Source organism: Molossus molossus, unplaced genomic scaffold (assembly GCF_014108415.1).
Source record: "Molossus molossus isolate mMolMol1 unplaced genomic scaffold, mMolMol1.p scaffold_m16_p_8, whole genome shotgun sequence".
NCBI lineage: Eukaryota > Metazoa > Chordata > Mammalia > Chiroptera > Molossidae > Molossus > Molossus molossus.
Genome location: NW_023425402.1, coordinates 108,448,753 through 108,471,985, shown reverse-complemented (window position 1 = coordinate 108,471,985; position 23,233 = coordinate 108,448,753). Strand labels below are relative to the sequence as shown.

The following is a 23,233-nucleotide window of genomic DNA, read 5'->3' as shown; positions in this document are numbered from 1 at the left end:
GATGTTTGAAGAAATAATGGAAACGTGAGTAACCGCTATAATCTCTATTTTTTCGGATTAATGCATTTAGTTGTCAAATTAGAATCTAAAATATGTAGGATATGAAGATTTTCTTCTTATAATTTTATTATTTACTTAAAACGTAAGGATCATCCTAATGAACTCTAACAGAAGACAGAAATACCAACCTGGTTAGATGTTATGCTAATTTTTTAAATTGAATTCACTGGGGTGATATTGGTTAATAAAATTATACAGGTTTCACGTGTACAATTCTACAGGCCATCATCTGTATGCTGCATTGTGTGTTTACCACCTCAAGCCAAGTCTCTTCCATCACTATTTATCTCCCCTTCCCCCCCCCCCACCTCCCCCACGCCCCTTCCCTCTGACAGTCGTCATGCTGTTGTCTGTGTCCAGGAGTTTTTCTTTTTTTTTCTTTGCTTATTCCCTTCACCCTTCTCACCCAGCCCCAACCCCCTCCCCTCTGGCAGCTGTCAGTCTGTTCTCTGGATCCATAAACCTGTCTCCACTTTGTTAGTTCATTAGATTCCACATACATGATGTTATGCTAAATTTAAAGCGCTGCCTTAACAGTGAAAGAAGTCATAAAATTGCTTGCATCATGTACATCAGCAAAATAAAAATAATGTGTATGGTTGGTTCAAAAATACCTTTTATTAGCATAAAAATGTCAGGAGTAGTGTTCGTCCATGGTGAAGTAAGTGCATCTGTAGAACATAGTAAAGGCCGATGAAGGGGTTAGGCAAACACGAAATCGTACCTCAGTGAGCCATGAGCATTGCTGTCTTCCTGAGCACACTCACCACCACAGGGGGGCAGGACATCGGACTCCTATAAACGTCATGACGGTCTGTTTGATAGGCTAGGCAGCTACAAGTTAGCGGAGCTGCGGAAGCCAGGGAGCCCGCTCGTGGGCACGGCCACCTGACATCTGAGGTGCCACACGAGAGATTTTCCAAGAATTCTACGCAATTAGTTGGAGGTGTTGTTTTACTCCTCACCTGAGGATATTTTTCCATTTATCTTCAGACAGACGGGAAGGAGGGAGGGAGGCGAGGCGGGAGGGAGAGGGAGAGGGAGAGGGAGAGGGGGAGAGAGGGAGAGAGGGGGAGAGAGAGAGAGAGAGAGAGAGAGAGAGAGAGAGAGAGAGAGAGAAACATCAATGTGAGAGAGACAAATCAACTGGCTGCCTCCTGCACGACCCCGACCAGAACTGGGGACCAAACCGCAACTGAGGGACTTGCCCCTGACCAGAAGTGAACCTGTGACCTTTGGTCTGAGGGCTGACACTCCAACCGCTGAGCCAAACTGGCCAGGGAAGAAGCTTTATCTTGAGTCAGGTCAAACCATTTGGTCACCAGAAAAGATTTAATTAAAAAAAAAAATTTTTTTAGCCCTAGGAATACATGTTGTAACTTATAATCCTAGAATAATTTTAATGAGCAAAATGACAGTGAGAATGTCTAAAAAATAATTTTTTGAATGAGATAAAAATTTTTATTGGTTCATTATTCCAGTTGAATGTGCCATCATTCAAATCTTCAAAATCCCCTCCACTGCATCTAGGCCGGCATGGAAGCTGGCTGTGGGCCTGAGGCCGGAGCCAATTTATGGGTCCATGTAAAATGGGAAGGATTCCTAAGACATCATTGGAAGGAAATAAATGAAGGCAAACATAAATTTGAGTTTTGTGTACAAGGAACCAATAAATCTCAACCAATGCAGCAAAATGTTTAAGTACTAACTTCCGTAGTTTTTAATGAGAAATTCTAAACATTGATATATGTTGGGTAACCTATCGTGGAGAAAATAAATACAAGCACAGATATATTTAGTAGGGAAAAGTATGAAGATTTTGTTTTCATACTGTAACGTAATAATACTCTGAGAACGCTCACATAATGGCTGCATGTTCAATGTCGTATGTAAATCAACCACGGGTGCTCTGCCTTGGCAAGAATGTCTCTGTGCTAGCCACACTGTCCATCCTCATCGGAACCAGAAAGAACACGGGTTATAGACCAAGGAGAAGAACTCTCATGTAATAATCGGGCTCAAACGTGCTCGGTGAGATCTCCACGATGACCAGGACGGACTTGTCACTGTCATTGATAATGGTATGTGCAGCTGGCGGAGGAGCGGACATGTGAGGTTTTGATCCTCCCTGTTTCTTTTTGTTTTAATATGTTTTTTACTGATTTTTTAGATAGAAGGGAAGGGAGAGGGGGGAAAGGAGGAAGGGAGAGAGAGAGAAAGAAACATAGATGTGAGAGAGAAACATCTCGATCCCAACAAATAATGAACCCACACTGGGCATGTGCCATGACTGGGAACCTAACTGGCGACATTTCAGTGCACAGGACGCTGTTTAACCATCGGGGCGACACTGGCCAGTGTAATTCTCCCTCCTCTTTGACAGCCAGGGCAGCTAGGCAGTCCACCCTCAGGTATTTCCAAGGGAGATGAACACACCTTCATACAAAGACGTGTACACCAATGCTCAGAGCAGCTGTTTTTAAGAGCCAGACACTGGAAACCACCCAAATGTTCACCAACGCCTGGGTAGACGAACTCTGCTATACCCACACAAATGGAGCCTTCCTGACAGTATAAAGAACGAAATATCGGTAGATCCAACTGTGTGAATGCATCTCAAAATACTCCTGACTGAAAAAGAAGAAAATAGAGTGTATTCTGTATAATTCCATCTATATAAAACTCTAGGAAATGCAAACTCATCTCCAGTGAGGCAAGGAGACCATCAGTTAACTAGAGATGGAGGAAAGAGTTGGGGGGTTACAGGGAGGCACAGGGAACCTCGGGGTGAAGGAGATGTCCATTGTTTTATTGTTGTCACGGTGTCACCGTTGCATATGTGTGTCAAAACGTCCAATCCTATAATACATGTAGTTCATTGCTGATACCTCAATTAAGCTCTTTGAAGAAAAGAAACAGCTATACAAGCATATTACTGTATTTATAGATTAGAAAGAATGGTATTAAACTATTTAAAATTAGGAAAGGTCAAAAGTGGTGGGACTGAAGGAGCATGGGCCTGGGGGAGCGGGAGGAGACGCAGGACGGGGACAGCTAAGCCCTGACGAGCCTCTCCAGGACTTATCCATCAGCCCTGTGCACCTGCCACACTGCTGCTTTAAGAAACACTGTTCAGTTGGAAGAGGCACTGCCAGTGGAACAGAGGTCACATGGCTTCCACTGCAAACTAAACGTAGGTTCGGAGTTTGCTGATATGTAATCAATCCAGCGGATTCACTCCCAGCCACTTTCCCTACTGACAAACGTCACTTATTATTTTGGGTGACCGAACAGGGGTAGAGTGAGATCTCTCTTAGCCTGTGTTTCTCCTAACAGGAGCCTGAAGGTTTCAGTACCTTTGGGCTTTTCTGAGCCTCCTTCCTCCTGTTACGCACCTTTTTTTGCCTGGATCTTGCTTCACTTTGAGACCGCAGGTCTGGATTCTGACGCAAACGGTGGCCTCTGCAAAATCCTGGTAAGCGGTCTCCTAGGTCGCTGTCACTGTGAGACCGACCCCAGCTGAGCCACGCGGGTTGACTCGGGGTCTGCCGGCAGTCCTGGGTGCACCTGCTGCGTGCACTGCGTCAGTCACTGCAGGCACCTCGGTCATGTGCAGGGCACCAGTACCTTGGGCTGGTTCATGCCTCTGACATCCCCACCGCGCTTTTCATCGTCTTGGTTGTGTAGTGACTAATCTAAAACGCCATTGTGGTTTTTTTCAAAGTATCAGGTGTGGACGAGTTTTAAATCAATCAGTTAGCTTCTAATCACATCAGTAGAAGGCTGAATGTGAGCTAGAGAAGGGTCTTTTTATCCACGAGAAAGTTTTTCATTGATCAATCACCTACATTTTTCCCATAGGTAATGGATATGAAGGAAATGTGGGCAAAAAACTGCGAGACATTAGCCATTTATACTCCATACGTCATCTTATAAAAGCCATGTTTGATGCATCTCTAAAACATTTTCATGATTTCCTCCTGATAATGACGGAAGACAGTTTTGTGCGTGTAAACCTGTGAAGATATGTATAGTCTGGGCGAACGTGAGTAGTTATGAAGCATCGTTTCCCCAAGAAATCCCAAAGGGAAATACAGCGTCCACACAGGCAGCCCTCGTTATTGCTTAAAATGACCAATATTTCTTTTATATAACTGTTGCTGCTCTGTGAAATCACTACTTTACATAAATTCTAAAATATATTTAGATATCACACCTTGTTAAAGTCAAATAAAATTTTGTGGTCACATGAAAACATTTACGACGTGTCATTTTTCTTAATTTTGAAATAAAGTTAATAGTTTTATGATGTAAAATAACCTAAATTTTTAGATTGACTTTAGAGTGAGCAAGAGGGAACGAGAGAGAGAGAGAAGCATCCATAGGTTGCCTCCTGCACGTACCCTGACCAGGGATCAAACCCACAACCCTTTGGTGCATGGGATGATGCTTCAACCAAATGAGCCACACCAGCCAGGGTTAACTTTTTTATACAAAGTGCAGGACAGAAGATTTAGTAACGGATTTCCTGCTGTCTCAGGGACTATTCGTAGCTACTTTAACTTAGGATAGACAATCTGTAAATTATATTTCTCTGTGGATTCTCTTCTAAGTACAAGCCACGATCTGTTTTGTACTCATTATTTTATTTGACATTTATTGTATAATCATATTTCTTCTAGTCTTATTTTCTCTAGCTTATGCTACATCAATGACTTTAACTTAAATTGGTTAGGAGGATAATTCTAAAATATAAATTCTTACTTAAACAATATAAATTGGATAATGATACCTTACATTTTTGTTTATGCTATGATTCTTGCATGTGTATAAAAAAGTTAAAAATAGCTTGGCTGGTGTGGCTCAATGGTTGGTGTTGACCCATGCACCAAGAGGTCACTGGTTCGATTCCCAGTCAGGGCACATGCCCAGGTAGTGGGCCTGATCCCCAGTGTGGGGTATGCAGGAGGTGCCCAATCAATGTTCTCTCTCATCGATGTTTCTCTCTCTCTCCCCCTCTCCCTTCTCTCTCTAAAATCAATAACAAAATATTTTTTGAAAAAGTTAAAAATAAATCTCTCCCTGAATATAACACTCCTTCTCTAACACAGAGTAACAACTTCCTTACACATGCTTTCAAGTTTCAGTTCTTGGATCACAAATACTAGATAGACATGTCTCTAACTTTCTAGGTCCTACGGAAGCAGCGATCACCCCACGTGTTAAACCTGGGTGTGCTTCTCACCACTTCATGGTCACTCTCTGATTATGGGTGTGCCTGAACACCTTCCGAGCCCCTTCCCCAGTGCGCCAGGTAGGTTTTCAAGTCAGGTCTTATTAAGGATGTTGAGAAGAAATCAATAGATCTTCCTGAGTCCTCTTCTTAAAAATTCATTTTGAGGGCATTAAATATGAAATATGCACACTGGAAATATAAATACTTTCCGGAAAATAAATAGTTGCAATACTGTGGACACAGTCTAGAATTCTGTGTCTCTCAAGTAAGTGTGAATAAAACTGTGACCTACCGTTAGGTCATTTTCAGAATTCCTGCCCATGGACCTGTGATGCGGTTTTCTCCTTGTTTTCTGTTTTTGGTTGTTATTTGTTTTCTTTGTATTTTTCTCCTTACTGATCAAAATCATAAGTGCCACAAATGTCTTATAATATAAATAGGTTATATCAAAAACTTATATATTTTAAATCTTCCAACAATTTAGATAACCTAGAGAAAATACTGCTTAATGAATATTAAAAAGGGATATAGAAAATAAATAGGTAGAAATACCAAACGTCCTCTGCCTATTTCAGATTTGCTTATGATGGGTCTAACCCTAATCATTTGTCACTTACATTATTAAATATTAACAATACTTTTAGAACAATACTCTGTAATCTGCAGATAAGACAAGTTATCTGAAATTAACGATTCAAAAAAACTGCAGACAAAATATGTTTCAGGTTTCCATAGAGCATTTCTAGAAAATGATCCTACTCTAGACCAATAACTTTAATAAATTCCAAGTAGCTAAAACTGAAGAAACCAAACTACCTACCCAACCATCAAGCAATTAATCTATTAATTTAAAAAATCATAATCATAACATGATCATAGAACCCCAGCTATGGGGAAAATAATCCCTCATAAATAATATCCATAGAAATATGGAAAGCAAAAATTTAATTACATATCTTTTTTAATAGTATGAATAATAATCTGTAATTCAAATGAAGGCATTTAAAAAGAAAGATATAAGGAGACAGAGAAAAAATAATATGTAGGAGTAGACATAAGAAGTCTGTTATCAAAACCCAAAGAATTAGCATATAATTGCAGAAGATAATATATGAAGAAACAAAGGAGCAACACAAACCATAAGTAAATCTAATCAAGAAAAGCAATAAATTAGCAATGAGAATATAATGGCAGGTAGTCAAATTTAAAATATATTAACAACGTATGTGTGAAATGACTCCAATTTTATATACAAATGCATGTGAGAAGGGTTTTGGGGAATAATTCAAAAGTGATCAACACTATTGTCAAAGATTTTATATTTATTTTCTTTTTCCTATTTTAGGTATTAAAACTACATTAAGAACTCTTTCCTTTTGTAATGAAAATAGTTGTTCAAAAACACAACAGTAAAAGAAAGATATATTGCAACCCAATGTATCATTTTTTACAGAATGCAAGTGTTGCACACACATTTAATTTTCCTCCTAAATATTTACTTTATGGAAACATGGCCTTTTCTAGCAGCAAAGACCTCCAGGAAGGACAGCCCCCCATGTAGCCTCCCAGGAAGAGCCAAGCCCAGCAACCCCATCTCCCCACCTGCTGCGGACTGGCCATCACTGTGCCTTCCCATTCACATGCCGAAGCTCCCCCCCACCCCAAGGCGATGGTACTTGGATAGGAGGCCTCTGAGAGATAATGAGGGTTAGGCTAGGTTATGAGTGGGGCCCTCGGGAAGGGATTGGAGCTTTATAAGAAAGGTAAGAGAGTCCTGGCTGGTTTTGCTAAGTGGTTAGAGCGTTGGCCCGAGGACAAATGAGTTGCAGGTTCAATTCTGGCCAAAGGCACGTACCTCAGTTGTGTTTCATCCCCGGTCCTGGTCAGGTTGTGCGGAGGCAACCAGTCGATGTGGCTCTATCACATCGATGTTTCTCTCTGTCTCTCTCCCCCTCCGTCCCACTCTAATCTGATGATAAATAGAAAAGTATCCTTGGGTGAGGAATAAAAAAAAATTCTAAGTGAAAGAAAGAAAGGTGAGACAGACCCTGTGTGCACGTGTACAGGAAAGTACCGGTGAGAAAAGGGTCGTCAGACCATCTGCCAGCCAGGAAGGGAGCCCACCTCCCGAGAACCGAAATGGCCGGCCCCTGGATCTTAGACTTTCCAGCTTCCAGAACCGTGTGAAATACATTTCTGTTCTTTAGACACTCAGTCTATAGCATTTTGTTACGGCAGCCGAGCTGATGAAGATACCCCCTTAGCAATAATACCTAGATATAGGGCTGGTGGTGGCTTACTGGGAAGGATTTTGCTCCCTGATACAGGAAAGAGATATCAATAATCTATACTTGTGCTGTAAGCTAAACACATCATGATTAAATTGTAGGCAATAATGTAAGGATGATTTAACACCAGAATATCATCTATTCATTTAATTAACAATATATTAACGTTAACAGACTGAAAGAGCAAAACATTATGATCATCTCAATAGATGCAGAAAGTGTCTTTGATAAAATTCAATTGTGTACACACACACACACACATCTTAGCAAACAGAGATGAGAAAAGATTGTTATGGTCCCCAAACCATCCTGTACATTCTATACAATTCTAAACATTTTCTAAAATTTTCATGAAACCTGACATTTATCATAACCCCCTACAGCTGATAAGACACCAAGAATGTCAAAGAGCATGAAAACAAATTGGGGTACCTCACCTCACCAAATATCACGATTGACAAAGCGACAACACATAGTCTGATGCAGGCTCAGAGGCAGACAAACAGAACAGAAGAGGTTCCCCGTTACTGAAGGCCCAGCAACGCCTCATCACTCAGGAACCCACGTGCGTGCACCTGGGCAGGTGCACCAGGAGCCCGACACAAGCGTCCGTGATACTGGCTGCCGAAACCCCAGTGGCTCAGCGAGAGAGTGAATGAACACACTGGCTTCCTCATGCATGGGAACGGGGAAGAGAAGGTAAACCAATTTCCTGCGAGTGTTTCTGCTATAATGGGGTGTGCATTCCTGAAAATTGCTCACTAGAAATAACATGGTGTATGGGGAAAATTAATGAAAGAAGCCCACAGAAAACAATGCAGTTTGGTAACCAGAGCACTTAGCAATTATTCTCATAAAATTTATTAGTACAGTTAAAACATTACATTCCTAATCTTTGAAAATGAAATATTGGAAGAAATCTAGTGCTGCACCTTTAAAGAGAATGCTAACGGGAGGTGTTGTCAGGATGTACGAAGATAAGCTTGCCTCACCCTAAGAGCCCCGAAGAGCAGGTGCACGCACAGAACCAGGGGAAGGGGTGCTCTCTGCATCACTCTGCAGTCATTCTGGGTCCAGCGGCGTCAGAATGCCTTTCATTCGGCTCCTGCTTGCTGGCACAGACCATCAATAACATGGGGAGAACAGCATGGGACCCTCCTCCTTATACTGACATCATTCCCCTATTTATGAATTAAATCTGAGTGAAAAGCCATTACAGAAACATGCTCTGTAACCCAATGGCCCATGTGAGAAGGCAACCTGAAGAATATCTCCTAAATTTCAATCTCTCTCACACACACACTCATCGTTACAAAATGTATGGATGTACATGTATACACCACATGTATTTGGGAACAACGTACATAAACTTTAGGATCTTGGTTACTTCTGGGGATAGAAGGATTGAACGATGGAAAAGGATTTATTTTATCTGTAAAATTAGAAGCTTATTTAAAAACACGTTATAGGAAAACCTTATTTATTAAATCTAAAACGTGGAAAATTAAAATAAAACACGAAGTTCAATGGGAACATTATTAGACAAGATTAGTTAATGAGGAAGCTGGATATAAAATTAATATGAAAGCACTTATGAAGATAGTAGATACATAATATAAACATAAAGTGATAAAATATATTTATTCCTTCAAGTGAAGACACTAAAAATATGAGAATTCTTTTGTAAGTGATGTACATGATGATTTCAGTTTCAAAGGAATATTTCAGTTTTGCATATTAATAAAAGGTTGTCTGGAAGATTAAACTGGTAAAAAGTTAACATTTTAAATCAGTATTATGGATATGAATTAATAGGAGAGATTAGCCTTACCATTTTCTAAACTACCAAATTATAATAATTACAATTGTGTTAATACTAGTTAAAAACTCCTCACCTATCTCTGAGTACTATGTATAATTATAACGAAAGAGTAGCCGAAATCAGTGGGGAACATCGCTCTCTCGATCTCTCTCTGGAAAACATTTTCTCTGGCTACTGGAAAAGCGTTTTTTACATCTTTCCAAAACACTCTGCCCCTAAATGTTCTGAATCCCTACCAAACGTGATTTAAACCACCCCCAGAACAATTAAGTCACAAGCTTGGTGGGTGGGACCCAGGAATCAGTATTTAAAACTCCCAATTTGCATCCTGAGCACCACGGCCGGGGGTTTCAACCCATTTCTAATATGTATCATGAATGGGGTTCAGGGGTGCTGAGACACACTGATGCCCTCAACCTTCGGCAGGTGGGGAGGGTGGATGCTGGCGGGGCCTCGGGTTCTTGGAACCCCCAGACCACAGTCGAGAGAACCCCAGTATAACAAACACTGAGGCGGCCAAGGAAACCCAACCTCCCCTGGAGTCTGCAGATTCTAAAGATCTCTAACCCAGAAACACTACTCCAGACGTTGTATTTCAAGCAGATATGGTAAAACACGGAAAACAATTTATAGAAATATAATGTTCATTTCAACATTATGTATAATAGCAAAAAATTGAAAACAACCTGGGTAAATGGCTACGTAAATGACGACGTATTCGGGGGATAGAATTTTTATGAAGTCTTTTAAATGCTTATGAGTTTGTAATGACATGTAAAATATTAGCATGTTCGAAGAAGTCCATAAAGTGTCATATCAAGCAGTGTAATTACACGCAGTACAAACCGAATCTGCTGTGGAACGGGTAGGTACTCTCCATAAAGCACGTCTATACTTTGCATATCTGTTCTATACCAATATATACAATTTTAAAATGCTCAGCATTATATAAGGAGCAGAAGTTACGACACAATTATCTTGGTCCAGGAAAGCAGGGAATGAAGACTGAAAAGCGAGCGAGCAGGAGGCCGGTGTGTTGTGTCGGGGCCTGGGCCCCCTGCCCTCGCGTGTCAGCAAACAGGTGCCCCCTGGGGCCTCCAGACCTGCCCCTTCCAGGGGGGGTCTGCTCTTGCCCCAGCACCGCTGTCCTCTCCGCCACCGTGCGCAGCAGCAGCCACCTCGCCGGTGCCAGGAGCCCAGCTGAGAACCACCCTGCGGCCTCCCGCAGGCGGGGCGCGCTCGTGTCCCCGGCAGACCGGACGCCGAGAGCCCACACGCACGCACGCACGCATCGGGGTGAGCACACTCAGAACCAGGTCCTCGCGGGGAGGTTCGCTACTGAGATGCATTCCCTGTGAGATGGTAAAACGTGTGCCCACTGCGCTGCGCGGCCCGAAAGCCCTCCACGTCGCCCCCAGGCCCCTGGGCAAGGTGAGTTTTGCAGAACCGGGTCTAAGGAACCCGGTGTCCCGTGGGCTGGTTGCCATGAGCGAGGGCCAAGCTCCTGCAGCACATTTCTGGCCGCGGAAACATCACCAAACACCTACGTAAAGACCCGAACCCTTGGAGTATCAAACACGGACATAAACGCGACTCTACATACGGCTGAGAAAGGTGAACAGAAGCCAGGAAGAGGGTACTTTCCAACCTGCTGATTCCGTTCGGGGTCCCCGGCGGCCTGGAGCCGGTCCTGGGGCGCCAGGCCGCACCCCCCGGACAGGACGCCCCTTCAGCGCAGGGCCGGGCCGTGGGCACAGCCGCTCACCCCACACGCAACCTCTGGGAGGCGGGAGGAGCCCACGCAGACGTGGGGAGAAATGCAAACTCCAGGGACAGCGCCCCAGCTGCGATCAATGTTCTTTCTCATCAGCGTCATTAGGACCCCGCGTGGACGGTAAGGCCTTGCAAGGAAACAACGGTAATGGGAACCTGCTGTATTTAAAATGCCGCCTGGCCACTTTCTCGGAGAATTCAGCACTGGGCAGGCGTGACATCCTAATAGGGATTGATGGGTTCCTTCTCTTTTGATAATGAGAAGTGCAGAATGTCTACCCTCCCACAACAGATGCCAAGAAACGGAAGGACGTGAACATCAGTCAACAAAATACTGATCCTTAAGGATGGCCAAGTGGACTCTCCTGTTCTTTAGCTCCAACCTACTACTGTAATTACATTTTATTTCATTGTTCCATAATTGTTTGTTTTCTTCTGATCACTAAAATTTATTTTCAAAGTCTTGTATCTTCACATATATATATACATATATACATATGTATGTATATATAATTGTGAGACAATTAAAATTGGTTGAGGAACACATTATACATAAATACATAAATAAATGTTTGAAATAACTTTTTTCTCACAAAAAATAAGTTTTTTCTTTTTATATTTTAAAAAGAGAGGGATAAAATTCACCATTAAGAAAATGGAAAGGAAACTCACAGAGTGGGAAACTGTGCTTGTGATACATGTATTTGGCAAGTGCCTTACATCATTTAGAATAGACTATGAGACATTAAAAATACTACAAATAAGATAAATCAAGCCAAAAATGAAACAGATGAGAGTCTTGAAAAGACACTTCAAAAAGGAGGGTAATCACATGGTAAATAAATATATTAAAAAGTTTTAAACTTCACTAGTCACAATAAAAATAGATCCACAATGAGATAAACATTATACACTCACTAGAATCCCTAAAATGCCAAATAAAGAAAACTCCAGTTACAGGTGAGACCAAAGAGCAGACGGCCCTCTGGTGCAGAGCCGGCAGAGTTAAATTTGGAAAATCAATTGGGAAACAGTTGGTGTCCTTACTAAAAGCACACAAATGCTTTCACCTTAGGACCCAGCAATTCCCAGGTATATGTCCTTGGACATTCATACATATGTTCTCCAAAAAGGTACTAGAATTTTCTCAGTAGCAGTACTTGTAACAGCTCTAACCTAGAAGTCACACACAGACTCATCAACAGAGGGATGGATAGTGTTACACGCACAGATGAAAATACTAGAGTGATGAGTATAAAGATCCGAAATAAATGCAACAACAGGAGAGAATCTTACAAATGTAGTGGTGACCTAGAGCCAGACACAGAGCAAGGATATATTTTATGATTCCATGCAGATAAGCACAAACCTGCTGACAGAGGTCAGGGCAAGGGTAGCTTGGGGTGTATTTGGCAGTGAGTGCACAGGGCCTGAGGGGGCTTGGGGGTTCGGTAATGTTTGTTGATCTGGGTGCTGGCTAAACCAGTCTGTTTGGTTTTATCAAATGATACACATACAATATGTGTTTTCTGTTTGCATATTATAGATCAACCAAAGACTATAAAAATAGAAGTATCCAGAGAAGACTATTCTGAGTCAGCAAAATCTAGAAATGTAGTTTCCATTTCTTGCCCTGCCGTTTAATGTGTCCCAAAATCACAACAACAGATTAAATTGTCTTAGGTTTATATGCTAAATGGGGGAAAAATAACAACAAACAAACAAACAAAAACAGTCTTTCTGCCTCCTCATAGGATTGGTTGGAAAACCGAACGGAATAGAGCTGACCAGTCCTATTAGATATATTAGAGCACAGATGAAGCGACTACAATTAATATACATACAGCAATGACATTATGCAAGGCAAACAAAGATCTTTGATATGATTTAGTTTTAATTATATATAAAGAGTCATGTAATAACTCTCTGGCAAATGGGAAAAAAAAAATCTAAATTTTTACCTCACTTCCTAAACCAAAATAAATCTAGATGAAGCAAAGCTTTAAAATAAAAAATGAAAATTCTAAGAGGAGTACGGTGGAAAAAAGGCTAAACCTTTTCCCATAACCTTAGCTAGCTTTTCTAAGCCAAACCATTTTAACGTTTCACAATGAGCACATATAACTTTTGTAATAAGCTAATTAAAATATGGCATAAGACATATGTAAGTTAATCTAATTCCTATATTTTACATTTACATAATACATTAGCATTTTCCTGAAGCTGCTATTTCAGAGATGATTGTCTCATTATAATATAAAACACTGTCATTCATTAATTCATTGGCTGGCACGTACCACGTGCCAGGAGCTTTTCCGGAGCTGGAGATACAGCAGTGAGCAAACAGTGATGACTCCCTGCCCTCAAGGAGCTTCCTCTGTAGTGGAAGGAGACATACGACGCACTAAATCAATACTACAGGGTGAGAAGTAGTTATGAAAAAGGACAAAACGGAGAGCAGATAGGCCTGCGGGAGCAGGGATGGAGGGGGTCACTAAAGGGTGGAGTTTAAATAGTCGGGGAAGTCTTCACTAAAAGGTTAGATTTTAACAAAAATGGAAGGAGAAGAGGTGGTGATACGCCGGGGAAATGCGTTTCAGGCAAAGGGAACAGGAGGGCCAAGGCACTGAGGCAGCCATGCAGACCGGTGTATTCAGGGAATGGCCAGGAACCGACGGTGGGGGAACAGAATGAGGGAGGCAGAAAGTACTGTGTGTGGATCGAGAAGATACGGCGGCTGGATTAGGGCCTCACCGGAAGGTAAGAATGTGAGCTTTTACTCTGAGTGAGATGAGGAGCCCCCCAGGGGCTAAGAGGGAGCAATGTCATGATCCATGATCGGGCTGAGTTTCAGGGGATCTTCGGGGCTCCTGACGTGGGGGAGGGTGGTCACAAAAATCCAACCAGAGATGGAGAACAATCGGAGGAACGGGGAAGAGGGAGACAATGAGATAAGGGCAGAACTGCTTTCCCTCTTGTAGCAAACACGTGAGGACACTGTGAGGTGCTGGTCAGGATGATAAAGATGAGACACAGATTGTGCCTTCGCGGGAAACGCCCACGAGGAGATCAGACGTAAGCAGAGATCACTGTGACACACAGGAGTAAACAATGAACCGAGGGCAAGTCCCCGTCTTGGTGGACAGAGTGGCAGAGTGGAGGCAGCTGGCATTTCAGCGTGGCTGCCCAGGCACAGGCTAGGTCCCCGCACAGCGACCAGCGTGTCTGCCCCCTAATGACGGGGCAGTTTCTGTGTGCAGACATGTAGGCACAAGGACACGCAAGCAAACGCGGTGACATGAGCAAAGCCCCAGCTACACGGAGAGTTACAGTGGAATTTGGTGGAAGCAAATGAGAATGGCGGGAGAGGAAGCTCAAGCCGGGCAGCGGAGCTCGGTCACAGCTGGTGGAGGTACCGCGACTGTCCTTGCCGTAAGGAACGCAGGGGCTCCGCACACTTTCAGCAGGGCTGGGAGGACACTGTGCTGGGCAGAGGAGTGGGCCAGCCACCGCAGCTGTTTGGGGTAACCGAGCATTCGGTGGAGGGAGTCTAGTGACCCGTGTGGACGATACTGTAAAAACCTAGGCAGGAGGTGATGAGGGCCCCCAGCAGGTTGTCGGCACTTGGTCCCTTCACCACGAGCACTTCCACTGCACTGAGTATCTGTGGATGTGATTTATTTGTGCAGTAATTATTGCACCTGCCTATCTCCTTTCCTCACTAGAACCATCAGTGCCGGTGCAGGGCACGCCATCAGCCCCCAGTGTTCCTCGTTTTCCTTCTTACAGTAATGAAGCACCTGAGGCTCCAGCTGGACGCACAGCTGACAGTCAGCGACCACACGTCTCAGCCTGCCCTGGCGCTGGACAGGGCGGTAAGACCGGGGACCACACGTCTCAGCCTGCCCTGGAGCTGGACAGGGCGGTAAGACCGGGGACCACACGTCTCAGCCTGCCCTGGAGCTGGACAGGGCGGTAAGACCGGGGACCACACGTCTCAGCCTGCCCTGGAGCTGGACAGGGCGGTAAGACCGAGTTTGGCAGTGGGCGTGAGCCGAGGGGACGGCATCCCTTCTAAGGAAGCTGCTTGCTGTCCATTCCTGCCTGTCTCTGCTCGCAGGTGTCTCCTCCCCTTTTCTCGCCACCTACGTGACGCAGGTGTTGGAGATGATGCCCTTTTGGGACTACATATCTTTCTTAGGCCTTTTCCCGATGGAATGGGGGTGGGGGCCAGGAGTTGCCGCAAGGATCTGTCTTTCATAGGCTTTTGCAAAAAGAGAAAATCTGGGCCTGTGACTAAATTCTGTCCAGTGGGATGTGAGGGAAAGTGCGGCACAGTGTCGGGGTCATGTCCTTAAAAGGAAGTTCTCTTCCTCCTCTCGTCTCCTTCCTGAGGGTGGGGATTTCACCCTGGTGGTGGTGAGCCCACCTTGGCCCAGGGTGTCCTCCTATAGGATACAAAGCAAGAACATACAACATTCCTATGTCCCTGGCCCTATCTCGTGGGGAAGCAGGACCCAACCTCCCTGGATTATGTACAGATGTGGACACTTGTATGTGAGAGAAGCAACTTCCATCTCAGTTAAGCTATCATTATTTGGTCTCTGTTCACGACAGCCAAATCAGTTCCTTACTATATAATTTATAAATATTGGCCATCACAACCATGTGTTGAATGAATGTGATTACAAGCATAAAAGTTTCTATGTAAGTAAACAAATAATATTTTCCCATTCCACTGAGCTTTGAGCATAGAACATTTATAGTATATGAAAGAGGAAAAGAGTAATACAAAGCTTCAATTGCAGTCAACTTCTCTATCATAGCCTTGGGCCCGTACCCTAATTGGCTTTATCATTAGGTTGATGGGAACAGCGAGCATCTGTTGGCCTGTTGCCAGCACACAGTGAGCTGCTGGTTTCTCGTTCCGGGCTGTATGCGCCACCACCAAGGCCTTGAGAGGGAAGAGGGGCTCTAAAATCTCCGCATTCTGAATTTCATATACTCTTTTCAAGTAAACATGATAATAACCTGAGTTTGGATCTTGTTATCTGCTGTGGGATGCGTGTCGTGGCCTGTTTCCATGGAGCATGCAACAACAGCTTCAGGGGAGTCTAGGGACTACTCACTCCTGAAAAACCACCTCTGGCTCGGGGGTCTAAAACATTTACGTCCACGTTTATTACTGCTTTGGAAATAAGTTGGCGTCTTCGTATATAAAGTAGGACTTTCAATAAGGGTGTCTGCTCGCACAGCTCATCGGATCAAATGTGTTTATGATCAAGTCTGTGTACTTATGTTCCTGAAGGACTCTCAAAAACCACAAGCGCCACAGAGAACTCCTCAGGGTCCTGCGTGTCTTTTGTGGAAAAGGACCGGGATGGTGACTGATGGAGGTGGCAAGTGCTGGGAACAGGGAGCGGGGGACAAGCCCTAACACTAGAAAAATGGTTTGGGAGTTGGCTTTTAGAACAAGAGGTTGTAATTAAGAAAAGCTGGAGAGAGGCATATTACTTTCTGGATAAAAATAAATGTCAAATAAGAGGGGCATTTTGACTTGATAATGCCAAAAGGTCTATACTCTGTACTGTTGAAAGCAGAAACGTTGAAATGCAAACACTGGATGTGAAAGAAAAAAGGTTTTGTTTCCTACACCACTGAAATTAGTTTGTATAAACAGTACTGCCCACCTTTCTTGTACCAAGACTTTGTTGGTGGTGGTGGCGGTGGTTTGCCGTGGAGTAGTAAGTACAGGGGCTTTGTTTTGCTGATCCTAAATTCCTAGAATTGTGTTTAACAAGTAATTAGCTTAACTTAAAAAAAAAAAAAGGTTGTTGATTAAATGAATAAATGATTGGCTGAATCATGTTTGCAACTATGAATTATGATTTCCACTAAATAAAGTGAAAACAGTTACCCATCACGTTTTGAAGATCCCAGTAGAAAAATAGATTACACAAAGAGATTTTCCTTAAAAATATGAAAATAAGATAATTTATCTTAATAAGGTTTTTATAAAGAAGGCTGATTCATATCAGTTTTGTTGTTGTTGTTGTCTGTCTTGAAAGCATACTTATTATGTTTGGCAATACTGAAATATTTGATTTTCCAGAACTGACTTTAGTGTAAGGCCTTTAAAATAATTAACATGATTCTGAACATAGGTTTAGAAAAAGAGAGAAAGAATCTGACCAATTTTTTAACATCTGTGAAAAATATGTAACATTGAAAAGTCACTATGATAATCATTAGCTTGAACAGTCATGGTATTTGGTATTGTTGATCAGTAGTCATCTTGGCTCCCGTGACCACCCATTAATATGAAAAACATGCAAAAGGACTGAAGCTACAACTCGGAGGAGTTTTCATCTATTTTCAATAAATTTAACTATTGTAAACCAACTGACATGCATTCCAATGACCAGGATATCAATTATGTAGTAACATGGAGATCTAGTCTAGGGGGCAAATAGGTAAACAGTTTCATTCATGTTTTCATGAGGAATGTGGTTTCAGAATAGGTATTAGTTTCACAACATTTATGTAAAACAAATAATGTGACACTGGAAAGCGATACTATTCATTAACATAGGGTTGCTATGCAGTAAGTCAGATCCTCCCAGAGTATAAATTATACAAATTTGAAAGTGCCGTTTATTATTTAATATCTCATTCCCAGACAGGTGCTTACTCAGTAGCAAAATCTGGTTTAGCATACCAAATTTAAAGCTATTCAACAGATAGGAAGGCTTTTGAAAAAAACCTATCATGCATGTAGCTAAACCAAGTGTTCCTTTTCTCCTGGACAGTGTTGGAATTATTTTAACTACCATATATAATAAAAGTGAAATATGAATGGTATTACTAGCCAGAGATACTTGAACTGAAGCTTGAATTTTAAAAAAAAATTGTCATTTAAAAGATGTATCTGCAAATAGACATAGTAAGTTGCCTTTCAGTATTCTATCAGGCTGATACCATTTTCTCAGAAACAGTGTCGTTAGAGTAAATGCTAAGATATCCTGACATTTCCTAGGTTGAATCGATGGAGTTTCTTATTGTAGATTATTTAATGGGTTTATAGTCCCAGTTCATAAGCACATGTCAAATATGGAAAAGAGTTTAAGATTTCTAAGAACTCACCTACTTGCTACAAGGCTTTCTGCCCAGTGGGCCAGTTTAGGAATAGCAAAGGGGATCTTTTTCCTTCATAGATAGCTTAAGAGTAATTTTGGGTGGTCTAGAAAACAAGAGTTATTAGGAATGTGCTTATAAATGCACATAATATATCACTTGCTCAAGATCCTTTCTAACAACCTAGCCTGGATCTCTACAATGTTGGATGCCTCCAGCTACTGCCTGAGTAATTGCCATTCTTGGCAAAGACCACCCAGGACACAGGCTCGGAATCCATGCTAGGGCCGGCCAACCTCTGTAACCTGGTGTCTGCTGGTTTGCAGCGAGTGCATTCAATACAGGAAGATCACTTACGACTGAGTTTTTCATCATGGCTTTGACTGTGAAGCCCTCAGAAACCAGGGAGTGAGGCTGGTGCACCGGGAGCGGCTGTTGTGCCAGCAGCTTGGTCCTCCTCTTCGGCATCTTGTCTGAGCATTTGTTTAAGCCCAGGGTCTCTTTTTCTGCCACCATCTTCCTAGAAATGTCTTGTTCTCATAAAACGTGTAGCACAAGAATCAGTGGGTTTTACGGATGTGAGAAGGAGGTCGAGGGCAAAAATGTAAAAGGCGCGTTAGTGGTAGAAATTGCAGTGCCCAGGTTGATCCAGATGTTTGGCAGCTCCTAGGTGAATGGAGTTGAGGGGAGGGGGGCTGGGAGGAGGGCAGGACCTTTGCTGGAAAGACAACGAGCTTCCTAATGTCAGCCTCCTGGTTGCTAAGCGACGCGTCAACACTGCGGGTAAATGGCCCCACCCCCGGTGACGTACATTTCCTGGGCCTTAACCCGGAAGAGCGGCGGGCAGGGAGGAGAAACGATGCCCTAAAACTACGACTCCCAGAAGGCCGCGGGCTGCTCGCAGTGTGCGCATGCGTACTCCGACGGCGGGCGGGGGGAGGGGAGTTCTGGCGGATTAAACTCCGGAGCGCACAGCTGGTGGGAGGCGCCGGTGGGCGCCGCTGTGCGCAGAGGTCCCCTTCTTGTCCAGCAGTTTGCACCTGCCCAGTGACCATGATCGGTACGTGGTGCCTGTCAGGTACAGGCTCTCTGCGCCGCCCTGCGCCGCCCTGCGCCCAGCTGTGGCGCCACGCCGGTCCTCGGACGACGGGGATCCCAGGGTGCCCCCCAGCCCCCGGTACCAACTGTCAGTGGCAGCGCGGCGGGGTCCGCGCCCCCTGAGCCCGCGCCGCCGGCCGCCGGTGCCCGCCGCGCTGCGGGAGAGTGTGTGTTGCTGGAGCCCCCGCCCAGCCCTGGCCTGACAGGTGCGCCCCGCGCGGGGAGCCGGCCGCCTGACCTGGGGCTCCGTGTCTCCCAGCGGAGCAGACAGACCCTGCGGTCTAGACCGCTGTCTGCGGCACCCTTGGAGGGAGCCCTCGCAGAGCGTTCACCCCAAAGGAAGGAACCTGGTGGGATGGCTGGAACCCTAAGAAATTCACACTTGTTCCCTGGAATATCTCCTATTAAATCTCCCGTGGGCGGTCTGACATGACGTGAGAAGTAAGAGTAAATAATAACAAGAGTTAACACCTTTTGCCTATTGAATGAACCTAACGTATTTATTATGAAAAAATTAGTAAACACAAATGACCCAGGTGCATTGTTGTGAATAAAGCTTTGGAAGTGGCTGTTAGAATTGTTTATAAACACTGAAATACGAGTGTATAATATTAGCCAAGTTCCTCTATTCAGGGATTGTGAAACCAAAGGTTATTGTAGGGTTTATCTCCCCAAATTAGTGGAAATGCATGGTATGATGAGAAAGCTTTGCTTCCCAGTGCTAGCCATGGTTTACTAGGGGAGTTTGGGGAGTTTATAATGACAGAGACTTGCTCTAGAATGTGTATCGGTTTGGTGAGTTTATTTGGGGATTATTCCCAGTGAGCGCAATATATGTAACACGTTTGATTGCAACAAGTGCGTCTTAAGTCAGATGTAGTCGATCCAGAAAGATGAGAGGTGGATTTTTAGAAAGGGTACGTTTGTGTGCACTGATAAGCTCTTCTTGTCTTTTATTTATTAAATTAATTTAAAAATGTAAAACCTTCTACCCAACCGTGGGAGAATCAGGCCAGGTAACTGAGGCTGTCTTTGAAGTAATGGTAAAACCTAAGGATGTTGTCCAGTTTTTCTTCGGTTTCTAGCCTGGTGTGATTTTTGGAAGTTATCAAATTAAGAAAAGTGTATAAAACGTTTTGAAACTTTTGGGTTTTTAGGTGAGAATTAAATAATATCTACTTGTAAACACAAATTTGGACTGAATCAGAAAACCAAGTTGAAAAATTGCTCAAAAATCATGCTGTCAGAATTTTAAAGGAAAAAAAGCCTTATTTTGAAGATGATTGTGCAAGTGTGATTTTAATTCAACTTAATCTAGTGCATGGCTAATTTTAAAAGAAAATAATTTATGGTGAAACTATATAACAACAGGGTCATAAGATCTAAAAATTGTCTCTTAATTCCAAATTAGTATCTAATAACATTATATAAATAGCTGTTAGGATGAGATATGGTTAGGCAGTTTAGTTTAGTTTTATGATTTGGGATTTAAGGAAGAGTACAGTCTTGGGATGTGATGATTAGACAGTTATCAGTAACTGGTAATGACATGAAGAATATAAGGTGGATTTTAAAAAGTATTCTCTTCATACTCCAGCTATTGTTTTAAATAATGTAAATAAGTGTATGTCACAACATAACTAATTAAATCCATGCCTCATCCTAAGAAAAGTACCTTACATATAACGACCATGAGGACAATGTGTAATAAATTATTTTATATATCTAGGTGCATTGCCTATGTCTATCGATAGGCACATTTAAATAAAAATCTTAATGGCCATTTGGGGTTGGTTATGTTGTATAGTGGTAACAGTGGGTGGAAATGGGAGCAGTCGGAGGGGAAGCTTAGAGTGAGGGGTTCCTGTGTCTGTGACTGAACTTTTGAGCTGGGATAGGCATTACAGTTTATACCCAGTGGTGAGCTGGAGATAAAAATATACATAACTATGTACCTGGAGATTGTTTTTTCTTTTTTCTGTTTAAAGATGTGTGCTACTCAGAACTTGCCCATTTCATGTCTGTGCTCTCCTTCATTGCTACGACCTCTTTAATGCAAACAGTACTCTTCCACTTTCTTTAAATCTTAGCTCACTTTTGAGGAAAAACAAGAAATGTTTTTTTTGCCCTGGCTGATGTGACTCAGTTGGTTGGGCATCATCCTGTGCACCAAAAGGTCACTGGTTCGATGTGCACCAAAAGGTCACTGGTTCGATTTCAGGTCAGGGCACATGCCCAGATTTGGGGCTTAATCCCCAGTAGGGGGCGTGCAGGAGGCAGCCAATCTATGTTTCTCTCTCACATGGATGTTTCTCTCTCCCTCTCCCTTCCTCTTTCTCTAAAAAAAATGTCTATTAGAAAAAAAAGAAAAGAAATGGGTTTTTTGGTAGAACAGGAGTAAAGTATTACCTCTCTGCCAATGCAATTCACCTTGGCTCTGAAACTGTTTCAAAAGGACTTACATTTCTCACTTGGATAATGATTGATATGTTAAGTGCTCTAACCTAGAGAGCTACAGAAACACAATTTAATTCAAGTCAGTGACAAATCATGACTTTGTGAGAAGTATGGAGAAGGACTTCAAGGTAATATAAGCAGAATGGAAAAAAAAACTCAAGAAAATTCAACTTAGAAAAATGTAATTTTGGCACCTCTGTTTTTTTTTTTTTTTTTTTTTTTTTTTAATTTGACCCCCTTTACCTTTTACTTCCCCCTACCCCCCTTTCCACTGTTGTCTGTGTCCATGAGGTTTTGTTTGTTTGTTTTTCTTGTTTGTTCATTTGTGCTTTCACTTTTATATTCCACATGAGTGAAATCATATGGTTCTTGACCTTTTTTTTTCTGACTTATTTCGCTTAGCATGATATTCTCAAGATCCATTCATGTTGTCATAAATGGCAGTATTTTATCTTTTCTTGTGGCTGAGTAGTATTCCACTGCATATATGCATCGTGTCTTCTCTCTCCAGTCATCTGCTGAGCGACGTTTCCGTTGTTTCCATTTCAGTTGTCTTGGCCACCGTGAATACTGCTGCAATGAACATGTGAGTGCACGTGTCTTTGCGAATACATGTTTTCACAGTTTTCTGGTAGATACCCAGAAGAGGGATTCTGAGTGATATGGTAACTTTATTCTTCATTTTTTGAGGGAGCTTCGTACTGTTTTCCTTAGTGGCTGCACCAGTTTTTGTTCTCACCAGCAGTGAATGAGGGTTCCCTTTTCCCTACAACCTCTCCAACACTTGTAATTACTTGCCTTGTTGATAAGAGTCATTCTAACAGGTGAAGCTAGTGAAGTTGAGAGTCTTTTCATGTATCTGTTGGCCATTTGTATGCCTTCTTGGGAAAAGTGTCCGATCAGGTCATCTGCCCATTTTTTAGCTGAATTTTTTATTACTTTGTTGTTGAGTTGTATGAGTTCTTTATATATTTTGGTTAACTCCTTATTGGAGATGTTTGAAAACATCGCCCATTTCAGTTGGTTGGCACTTCTATTAAAACTATATCTAACCCTTTTTAAAATTCTTTGTGTTTAAAATTGAATTTTTGTAGCAATATTTATGGTATATTCTAAATGCTCTGTAGATCTGAATTTAGGTATTTGAGTAGTATCAGATATTAAAGTGCAATGTTGCCAGTACTGAAATTCAAATTCAATGTCTTATTCTGTAAAAAGATTTTTTATTTAAAATAATACAATATCTGGAACATAGTGTTTTCTGTACCTTGTTTAACTTAACAGTTCTTGGGAGACTTACCTATCTGCATGTTCAGATCTACCCCATGATAATTCCCGCCCAGTCTTTCATTTTATGGATGTACA

At 42.5% G+C, this 23,233-nt stretch overlaps 2 protein-coding genes across 2 annotated transcripts in view; one reads left to right on the top strand and one right to left on the bottom strand.

The window, feature by feature from the left end:
* Positions 1-18,829, bottom strand: part of PACRG (parkin coregulated) — a 428,095-nt gene extending 409,266 nt beyond the window's left edge. The window contains exon 1 of the mRNA XM_036249304.1: positions 18,671-18,829. Within this exon, the coding sequence (XP_036105197.1) occupies positions 18,671-18,829 (159 nt within the window). The remainder of the gene's footprint in view (positions 1-18,670) is intronic.
* A 460-nt stretch (positions 18,830-19,289) lies between these two features.
* The window catches only part of PRKN (parkin RBR E3 ubiquitin protein ligase), a 1,054,158-nt gene continuing 1,050,214 nt past the window's right edge, over positions 19,290-23,233 (top strand). Inside the window, exon 1 of the mRNA XM_036249419.1 lies at positions 19,290-19,373. Within this exon, the coding sequence (XP_036105312.1) occupies positions 19,367-19,373 (7 nt within the window). The 5' untranslated portion in view covers positions 19,290-19,366. The remainder of the gene's footprint in view (positions 19,374-23,233) is intronic.